The sequence below is a fragment of the Musca autumnalis genome, unplaced genomic scaffold (assembly GCF_047663935.1).
Source record: "Musca autumnalis isolate F117 unplaced genomic scaffold, ASM4766393v1 scaffold_4, whole genome shotgun sequence".
In the NCBI taxonomy this organism is placed as follows: Eukaryota; Metazoa; Arthropoda; class Insecta; order Diptera; family Muscidae; genus Musca; species Musca autumnalis.
This window is the reverse complement of record NW_027411977.1, coordinates 48,387,639-48,398,617: the sequence shown is the minus strand read 5'-3', so window position 1 is coordinate 48,398,617 and position 10,979 is coordinate 48,387,639. Positions and strand designations below refer to the sequence as shown.

Genomic DNA, 10,979 nt, shown 5'->3' with positions numbered 1-10,979 from the left:
GTTCCTAGTTTGTCTAAAATATATCATAGCCAACCAGAGACATTCGATAAAGCAATAAAATGTAAAAAATTTATTCCATTAATTTTACGGTAATCTTATGGGCCGATTCCGTACAGCGAGGCGAGTCGTGTCGCGTTGCCAAATGCAATTTTTCGATTCCGTATGGTAATATCGCCTGACGTCGTCAAATTTTGTCGCCGAAATGTTCATTTTCCGGCGACAACAAATTAGCTGTCGCCGTACATTTTTACTAACGAATAAAAATAAAATAAAAATAACTTGTTATCGACAATTATTTTCTATCGCTGTACGTAGTGCATTTTTTAAATTTTGTCACAGAGACGATAGACGACGCGACATGACTCGCCTCGCTGTACGGAAAGGGCCCATTAATATTTCATTGGGTGTATGTACACTTTTTCCCTATTAATTTTTTAATTTTTATAGAATTTACCGTTATTCGTATTATGGAATATTTTTTTGTTGTCTGTGATATTGTTTATTAGGAATATGAAATAGAACTATGTATGTACTTAGATTTTCATACAAATGCTTCCTTACCTTTAAAACTCGAGATTTATAGGGTGTATGTAGACTTTTTTGGTTGACTGTATGTATTTTTCAACCGATTTAACAGATTTTTCACATTTTGGAAAGCTTACTAAATGTCTTTCTTGCGAAATGTAATTAATTACATTGTTTGGTATCTTCTATGCAGCCTAGAGCACGAGGAAAGGTATATTCCTGCTTTTTAATGCGTTTTTGTCACACTTAAACCACTATAACTTAGCCATTTGTTAACCGATTTTGAAAATCTATGGCCTTGTTCGAATGACAATAGCCTGTCCTTTGAAGGAAAAAATAGCCTGTAGAAATTCGTTGTGGAACAAATAAGATATGCCCGTTGAAAGTTGCAAATCCAAGAAACCCCGTTTTTCACTACATTTCCGTTATAAAATCTAAAAACGAAGTGACCCAAACAGGCCAAAGGTATTTTCGTCTTCCATGGACTCTCACAAAACTGAATTTATGCATCAGAACCCCTGCAAACATTTTTTGTCAACTTTTGTACCACAGTGTTATAAATATCTCAACCAATGATCTTAAGGCCTGTGTACCAGGTAACCAGGCGAGGCAGCTTGTGTACCCAGGCCTTTAGTCCCAATAAGGCAAAAATAAAATACATTTCTATATCATTTTATTTATTTATGTATATTTGTATGTATTAAAAATAGAATATCTTTATATTTACAAATGTATACAGATACATATATTTGTATATGGGATAGCTTCGTTTTTTATTCAATAACTTATGATTAAATTGAAACATAGAACAATTGCACAAATGTATTAACGAAAAATAAAAGAAATCGATTAAAAAATTAACAGCTAATTTATATAATAATTATGTAAATAAAAAAATACAATGTGTAGCTGAAAAAAGTGTATATAATAATGAATAACTGGCACTTTTATTGGTTGCCGCAAAAGTTTTTTTTTTGCAAATATTTAAATTATATCGTAAAAGTGGTTTTAAATTTTCCACTTACTAATTTTCTTGTCTTTTGAAAAATGTTTAACATAATTGCAGATAATTTTCTAAAATAACAATATCGAAACCACAAGGTTCCATTTTAAACTTAATACTAATTAAGCACTCAAATTATTAAGCTTAACTGATGATATGTATAATTGATGTAGAAATTAATGAAGGAAATAAAAAGATATAAGAAAAGACAATTCAATGTAAAAATATGATGATCACAAGGAATATGAAATATTTATGGGGATCAGCTGGGTTTGTTTTAACTTTAAAGGTAAGTATAGAATATTTAAATGCAGTTTGAGCTGTTCTCTGGAAAAAGTTTTATGAATATTACATCTGTGATAATGATAATCAATGTTTTAGGGAATGACTATGCAAATTAGGAAAGGTTTGACTGGTTTCCATTACAGTTGCTTTAATCTGGCATGACTTTAAATCAAATTCTACTGGCATTGAGAGAGTCGATAATGGAAGGGTGGACGACATCACAGCTGTTGGTGATGGCACTTTATTTTCACATTTCAGAAAAGTGTTTATTGCTGTTACTCCTTGTCAATCGGTTTTCAGTGGTAACAATTTGGACCCGGCCAATTTCATTTCCATTGATGTCTTACCCGATAGTGTACCATTGCGTTCCATTAGATTCCACAGTGAACCCATAAATAAACAGAATAGAATTACACCAAATACCAAAAGTTTGAGCAATAAATAGAGGGTTTTATAGCCATGTGGTACTGGAAATTCTGCCATCACAATTAAGGCTGCCAGTAATATAAAAGATATGGTAAAATACACAATCCGATCGGTTTTTATTTTTCTCAAATGTGCTTCACACAATTCGATTGATTCCTGTATAACAGCCACTTTAGTTGGAGTTTTATCAGAGGCACAGTTTTCTTCCACATGACCATTGGTGTGGGGTTTTCCATTTTGTGTTGGTGTGTGTGGTGGCGTTAATTCTACATCATGCATTTCACCATTCTCCGGTAGAACAGTATCTACATGTCTAATAGAACATGTATCTTCATCATCGTTACCACTTTCCTTGGGTTTTAACAATAGGCGCACTTGTACAGCCTCATGATCAGAATAACTATATTTTTGTCCAGGCACACGATGAGGCAGAGGTAATTTATATTCCAATACGGTTGTTTTAATCGTTTCAGCACTACGTACGAAAATATGATCAATACGATATCCATTGGGATTTTTGGCCAATACCTTTTTCGGTGTATATGAATTCTGTTTGCATTCATTTGTTGCTATTAAATCCGAATTACATGTGTCCGTCATGTCCGATGTATGCAGGAGAACTCTGGAAAATGAAAAAAAAAAATATTTTAGGGATACGTTTTGAAGAAAATCACATGTGTAGGTGCTACTTACTTGTATGAAATATCCGTTGGTTTTGTATTCAAATCTCCAGCTAAGATTTGCACAGCCGCATCCCAACGTGTTGCTTCAATAAATTGAGCCGTATCGAAGGCTTGTATAACACGATGTGTTTTATAATCGTCATTATTAATATTGTATTCGGCATGTAGCTGGAAAATAGAGAATTTGCATGTTGCATTAATTCTTTTGCTGCAATTTCCATTGAAGGGTTTATATATGCGTCATCTCTATCTCTTCAACAAACTCATAATTGCTGTGTGGAAAATTGTGGGAGATGAGGCCTAACATTAACTTTGAAAAATAAAAAGGATTTGCCATTAGGATTATATATTCACTTCTACTCCCCTTATATTTCTGTCCTACAAACAGAGCAGTAACTAAGCTTGTCTAATCTAAATTGGGACTTACATTGCGGCAACCGAATTGAGTTTAATAACACAAAGAGCATGACTGATAAAAATCAGGATTAAAAGTGTTGTAATTAATAAAATCACAAAATCACTTAATAACAGTATTATCCAAGTTTAAAATGGGGTATAAATTTACTTAGTCTGTTAAAAAGTTAGGTAAAGCCTTAAAATTCCTACAATTAAAAAAAGGGTTTAAAAATAAAAATCAACATAATAATCAAATTGTTTTTCACTTAATCAGCCGAAAATTATATTGCAATCATCAATTGAGATAAATAAAAATTGTGTCTGTATTAGACAATCAACAGGTCATTGACCAACTAATTGTGTTTTGATTTTGTATAGTTTTATTTGTTGTTGTTGGGTGGTCGAAAATAAATGATCATCATTTGAATATGCCAAAATATGAAACATTGTATATACACATTTTTTAAAAAGAAAATCAAATTAATTTATCGTTTTCATTAGCGGGCACTATGCCAAATAATTTTTCAAATACCACACAAGCATGTGAATGGGGGAAATGGTTTTAAATACATTACGGTCAACCGGTGGTAAGGTATACTATAGTAATATATAGTAGAGTGGTAGACATTTTCATTTTTACAAATTCCAATTCCGTATTTTGAAATATTTTTTAATAAAACGTCCATATTTTCATCTCATTAATATTTGTAATGAAATTGATTTTTTTTGGGGTAGCTTGAGTACGGAAACTTATTTTATTTAATTTTTACTTTATTATCGAAGGTTGGGATAGACCCCAGTAGTGCGATTCTCCAACTAATATTTTGAGTTACCGACAAAAATCGATAAAATTAAAATGCTTATAATTTCGGCAATTAACGACCAATAAAAAGTAGTCGTAAAGTTAATGGGTCGATCTTGCATTGCCACTAAACTTGAGTTGCGTTGTCAGTTGTCTGCGCGACTGAGATTAAATGTTGTACCATTAATGTCAACTCAACTGGGTGGTCGATAAACATGTTATCGATCAGTGTTTTTTCAAACTTGTGACCTCTATTCGCCAAAAAAAAAAAAACTATTTCAAAAATAATTTGCGCTTGGGATTACTGTTTTGTGTATTCTGGACAATATTTTAATATTTTGGCTGAGTTTTCGAGCAAATTTGGAAAACAACCCAAGATTGGAATATAACCTGGCCATTGAATCTTCGGATCGTCAAAATGATAAGTTCGGTGGAATTATTTTTTGATGATGAAGAATATGTACAGATTAGATATAGTCCTCAAAAGCTCATTTTGTGTTGCCGTTTGCTACTTGAGGAGATTTGTTTTGTTGTCCTCTTTTCTGCAACTTCTGTGGTGGGACGAACACTGTCCATTGGGGAGGAGAAACAACGGCTTGCTCCGCTTCAACAGTTGGCATTATTTCTATTTCATCTTCATTCCACAATACCATAAACTGAACCTACTGGATTTGTCACCAAATTCATTTGCAAAAGATTTGCTGCTTTCTGCTCCAAAGGCGATAAATTCACTTCTTGTGATGGACCACCACCAGTGGCGTTGAAGTTTCTTTTATTTTGAGCCATTTTCTTTTTCAACTTTGCTTTAAAGTGAATCCAGACTCTCTGCCACTCTTCAGGTGTTAGTGTTGGAGGTCCATGGCTGTTTAAACAGTCCGAAATGGACCTCCACGTTTTATCCGCTGTGGCTTTGGTTTCACCAAAAACCCGAACTCCTCGGGCTAAGTTTGGATTTTCACTCAGTTTATCAATTAATAGTTCGAACTGTTGCTTTGTCGTTATTTTCACCATATTGATACACAAAATTAATTAATGATGCAAAGAATCAATAATTGTTAACAAAATGTTTATTTTTCCTTCTATTTTACTTCTTGTTCCTTCAAAAATGTTCACTGCAACTGAAAATTGGTGGTTGCTGAAAAACAGCCGCTTCGTCAACTGAGATTCGCAACTTCAGTTGAGTGTTGCCAGACGTGGATCAATTTTGACAACTGGCAACGCCACTCAACGATAATTGTTATCGATGATCGACCCCTAAATTGCACTTTAACGAACATTTTTACATTTTTTGATCAGTTAGCGGAAGGAGATAGATATCTGCAAATAGAAGAAATTTGACAATGTGGAAGTAGAGCAGCTTTGGCAGGGCAGTTGTAAATGTGCAGTGTGTCGTGCAGGCTTGTAACGCATGATGGACAGATGTTTTGCACGGTTTCATCGATCCTTGCCCTATAGGAATTCAGACGGCTGCAGAGCGTAGTTGAGCCAATACTACACGATAGTTGGCTATGGCATGTGTCTGCTCATGTAGATGGTCCACTGAAGACATGAGGAGCCACCCTGTTGCAGTCCTGAAGGTGGCATTCTGCCACGTTTGAATATTCTTCCACTGTGTAGGGCTTACATTTTGCATTCCACACTGGCGCCGCATAGCTTGCCACAGACCGGCCTGTTGCTTAATAAGGGGTCAACAACAAGGTTTCTTTGCCCGCATCCCAAGTTCCAGCGACTTCAGGAGCAATACTTCTGATCGTATTGCAAATAGTTGTGGCTTGCGCGGACGACTTCAACATGGCATCGAAAAGTACACCCAATATTTTGGAGTAGTTAGGGCACCATCGAACAATATGTTCAGAGATGTCTCATTTCAGACGTCCTGGTTATGAACAGTGTAATAGTAGATTTAGCGGCATATATTTTAATATTCCTCAGATGGAACAACTGCACTAAGTCAGCTATGTATACATTTAACCTATCACATATGTAATCGATGATATGACCCGACGACGATACAATCATCCCCATAAATAAAAATCTCAATGCCGTGTGGAATACAGGAAAGGTAGATGTTAAAAATTTCCGGAGATATCAGCCCAGCTTGTGGAACTACTTTTTTCACTCTGCGGGGCTTCGATTTATTGTTCCTGAATTCCACGCACGAATGGCGTCCACACATATAATTGATTGTTCAACGTTTCAAACTTGACCGGATGGTAGTCTGCTCAATGGTCTCAAACAGCGTGGAGTGCTTGACAGTATCAAAAACTTCTGACAAGACAAGCGCTATCAACAGTGTCCTTTAGCACGACTTGTTCTGGTTGAGTCCTCAGCCAATATGTGTGGAGATGGCGTACAAAACTGTTGTGGTGCTGTTGATGAGCGCCAACAGGGTAGGTATTTCTAAAGCCTCAAGACTCTTTTCTACGGGCAACAGAACGAAATCGGCCTCAACAATTCACCGTCTCTGGCATCCTTGTCTGCCTTCAGTAGTGGAATCAATCTGCCCATTTTATAGACTTCTGTGTGTTTTCAAGGATATACCATCAGGGCGTAACGCTTTGGATGATTTAGAGCTCCCGATGACATTCACAACCTCACCTATTTTGCTGTTGTAGCAGATTGAAACCTACGTAGAAACATAGGTATGATGCTGGTTTGGCAGCTGCTGGGTGAAACACTGTGCTTTCGGGTCAATTCGGTACGAAAGAAGCCGCTGCCGTGGAATTGACAAACTCATCCATTGTAAATTGTGGTTGTTACTCATCGAAGGGAAGGGATTCGACGTAGAACATATCTTTTCATCTTGTCATTTTTATACCCTCAGCATTTATGCTAACGAGGGTATATACACTTTGATACGATGAAAATGTGCCTCATCGAAATAATGGTTTTAGACCCCAATTTCAGACAATTTGGAGTCGATTGAGCAATGTCCGTCCGTCTGTCTGTCTCGCTGGAGCGCACGATAGCTCTCGAATGGATCAAGCGATTCGGTCCAAACTTTGGCTTTAGTAATATTTTGCCCAAACTTAGTTTAAGTTCGAAGAAGGGCTATATCGGTCCACTCCTTCAGGTACCTCCCCCACAAAAGTTCAAAAATGTTCGGAAAAATTGTGCGCACGATAACTCTTGAAGGGAGTGACCGATTTAATCCACACTTTGCACATCCTAATATATCTACCAGATATAGATCAGGTTCGAATATGGACTATATTTGTCTACTCCTTCTGGTACCTCTCACACAAAGTTTAGGATTAGTTCACTTTAAGACCTGCTCTCGAATCAATTTAATTTTTGTTGAAGCTATTTGCATTCGCTACCTCCATTATGACGGTAAACGTTTTTTCAGGGGCAAATCCATATTTCGTGGTAAAACAGCCCGAAAGGTGTAAAAAACCCCTATGTCACCATATGTGGCGGTCGGAGAGCACGATAACTCTCGAACTGTTCAACCGATTTGGTCCAACATTTGATCTTCGTCATATTATATCGAAACTTACTTTAATGGAGCAATATCGGTCCACAACTTTCGGTACTTCTCCCCAATATTTAAAAAATGTCACTAAAATGCTAGGACGATATCACTTGAATGGGGCAACCAATTAGGTCCAAACTTCTCCTAATATTTTGCCAACATTTAGTTTAACTTCTAAAATGGCCCATATCGGTCCTCCCTAAGGGTACCTGCCCCACAAAAGTTCAACATTTGTGTCTTAGTGCAGTTAATTACTAATCCACATTCTTGTCGGCATGTTTAAATTTCCAAAAAGGGCCACAAAATTCTGAAGAGACCTTAAATACATTCGATCTGTCCGTAGGTGAAAGTTTCACTTCACATTGGCTGAGAGTAAATATCTGTCGGCAAGCCGACTGACACTTTTTTACTTGTTTTGAAATTTTTTTATCTATATTCGAATTATTCCAGGTTTGATACCTATAGGACATTGCTTATATGTAATATGATCTGGTATCCAACGATCCCAGTGGGGATATTCGGGATATTCTATACCCAATACTGTTGATACTTCTTAGTAGTTAATCTCATTAAGTATAAAATGCATAAAACATCTTGATTTTTAAGAATTTACCGAAAACTAAGGAACATATTTTGGAAACATCACTACATTGTTAGACACCTTACATTACTTGTTAGTTATTCGTTGGGGTTATTATTCTTGAATTTTGTGGCTTAGTTTTTTATTGATACATTCAATCTGGTCTTAAACAAGTCAAACTTATTTTTGCAAAAAACCCGAGATTTTTATCACAACTATTTGGCATTTTCATTTTTAATGCATGAAATGTTTTCGTTTTCTTAGTGTGAAAACAAGTAGTTGACAAACTGTAACTTGGCTGTACTAATTGACTTGAGATAAGTTTCTTCTTACGCCTTTTGGTTTGTTTGTGGGATAATCAAAATCAAACAAGTTGTGGATAAACCTCAGAAAGTATAAACTTTGGTGTGAAAATATGTTCCTCTGAAACAATCACAGAAACGGACAAAAGGTTAGCAACAACACTTAAACTTTTACATTTTTTCAATTCTTATCTCAATGCTTGCATTGTAGACAACAACAAAAAAATATATATACAAGAAGAAAACAAAAAAAAAGTTTCTTAATGCACAGAACAGTAGAGTACTGATACGCTTAATTGAATAATTTTATATGTGTGTCCATTTGTAGTTAAAACGGCTAGAACATTAAACAACATAAATATGCATTTCTCATACTCATAATGATAGACCAAACTAATTTGGTTATACACACATGTATTCATTTTCATTATTATGTGCATTTGTTATTAGATTGCAAACTAATTCAAAGTTGGGTACAGTTTAGATGATTTTTTGGTTTCAACTCTTTTGTCCGTGTTTTTTATTGTTTTGTTAATTTTAAAAATCATTTTCATTTTAATACAATTAAAAATGTCAATGACGATCAAAAAATTAAGAGATAAAGCTTCTTATCGACTTCATACTCAACAGACAGAAATGAAAGACATTTAAATATATCGTCGCAAAAAGGTAAAATAATTAATGAATTTAATGCTCGATATTGTACCCAATAACAATGTTGATACATTGTCATGAATAATGGCACATAATCCCATTATAGTATATTTCAAAACTAATAGGGCAAGATTGTATGTTTTTAACAATATAAAACCTATTTATCTAACGTGGATGCAAGTTAAAACTGGCTCCTACTATATACAATTATGTTAAAAACTCTTGGTTCATTGTGACTTACACATCAATACTTACATGAGCATTATAAAGATGAACATACCGATCCCCGACACGTATTCTGCACATGCCAACACCTTTTCCCCCAAACCAGTCGGCATGCTGGATACGATGACAATATCCATTTACTGTCCATGAATGAAAAAGTGTGCTTACAATGGGATATTTTGATAAGACCAAGAGGCCAGCACCAATAACGCCACTAGCAAAAGAAAGAAAACATAATTTAGTAAAAGGCATAGAGACTGCTTTATGGAATTTGAAAACTTTCTAATTTTGAGATGTTTATACATAAAATTACTATACTATAATTACCTATAAAAATAATGAGCATAAGGCAATATTGCTTTTGTTAATTCCTGTAAAGTCACGCTATCCTTTTCCGTCCATACCTCTTGCAGAGATACAATATCATATTTGCCCGAACTTAACTCTTTGCCAATGTGTTGCATACGTTCGGCGCGATCGGAGGAGACAAAGGGTATACCCCTAAAAGTAGAAACAGGAACAAACATTAGATAGAAAAAACATAATTTAATTGACCTTCAATTAACAACATTTAATCAAATGTCTCGTTTCCCCCTATAACGTGTTTAATAGTTTATCTATTTGCAAAGTGTGGTGTTTTTTTTTTTTCATTGTTGTCGATTATTATTCTGCTCACTTACCATACGTTTAAGGTCAATACACTTAATTCAAGGGATATCATTATTGAAGTTGGTAGGACTTGTTTTTCTTTGTTCCACAAATAAAACACTAGTTTTATACTACCCAAATGTATTTAAATTGTTGTTTAAATACAAAGTCCTTATTTATTTATATCATAACAATTGCACAAACACTGTTCCCGTGTATCTTAAAATAATAAAATGTTGGCTTTAATATACAATTTGAACAAAGACAGCCATAGGCAAAAATCACTAAACACATAACACCCACAAAGAGAGGCTAGTAGTAGACATTCTGTTGTTTTGTTTTTGTATCGTGAAATAGTGGTTGCCACCTCTGCCACCTCACAACAGCTGTTTGCTGATAACTAACAATTGAGTAGTGTTGCCACGTTGCAGTATAGAAAAATTCAATGCCAGCCAAAGCAATAGTAACAACGGCTTTACGTTTAATGTGAATTTTTAACGGCTGGTTTAAGGCCGCGGCACATACGGTCCGTTGTGCGACGCGTTGCGCGTTGAAAGCAACAACCACATGAAAAATGTGTAAGTGATGCCAAGTTTGTTCTTGAAGTTTTCATGTGGTTGTTGTAACGCAACGCTCAAAGCGCCGTATGTGCCGGGGCCATTATTCATTTATTTTATTTCCTAAGGCCCATTATTACATCCTTTCTGTAGTTAAATTTTGACCGGTATCGGACAGATAACCCTTTTTTGTTCTTACATGTTTCCTTTAATAATAAGTGTCAGAAAAATTAAAAGGAGGTTTGTGTTTCTTTTAAAAATTAAAGTGCGCCCGAGAGTTTGCTTCACCAAAAACAAGAACAATTTTTGAGAGCAAATCCAAATCAACCAATCAGAATTGAGTAAATTTGATGTGAACGGTCTTTTTTGCTTGATATTGCCATATTTTTACAAAATTTAACATTTATTTTAAATGGCA

The 10,979-nt window shown here is 35.1% G+C and overlaps 1 protein-coding gene across 1 annotated transcript; it reads right to left on the bottom strand.

Annotated features, from left to right (window-relative positions):
• Positions 1 to 1,183: 1,183 nt before the first annotated feature.
• nSMase (neutral sphingomyelinase) lies at positions 1,184 to 10,388 on the bottom strand. The gene is made up of 5 exons (XM_073981589.1): positions 10,037 to 10,388; positions 9,684 to 9,857; positions 9,387 to 9,570; positions 2,933 to 3,090; positions 1,184 to 2,861 (listed from the first exon to the last, which is right to left on the bottom strand). Exons 1-5 carry the CDS (start codon positions 10,075 to 10,077, stop codon positions 2,099 to 2,101), a joined length of 1,320 nt encoding a protein of 439 aa, XP_073837690.1. The 5' UTR covers positions 10,078 to 10,388; the 3' UTR covers positions 1,184 to 2,098.
• Between the last annotated feature and the right edge of the window lie 591 nt (positions 10,389 to 10,979).

Excerpts from the sequence above, each read along its gene's own strand:
- nSMase (XM_073981589.1), bottom strand. The coding sequence starts at position 10,077 with ATGATATCCCTTGAATTAAGTGTATTGACCTTAAACGTATG. Across the intron at positions 9,858-10,036 it reads GTATTGACCTTAAACGTATG|GGGTATACCCTTTGTCTCCT; the intron begins GTAAGTGAGCAG and ends TTCTACTTTTAG. Across the intron at positions 3,091-9,386 it reads TTCATCTTTATAATGCTCAT|CTACATGCCGAATACAATAT; the intron begins GTAAGTATTGAT and ends TCTATTTTCCAG.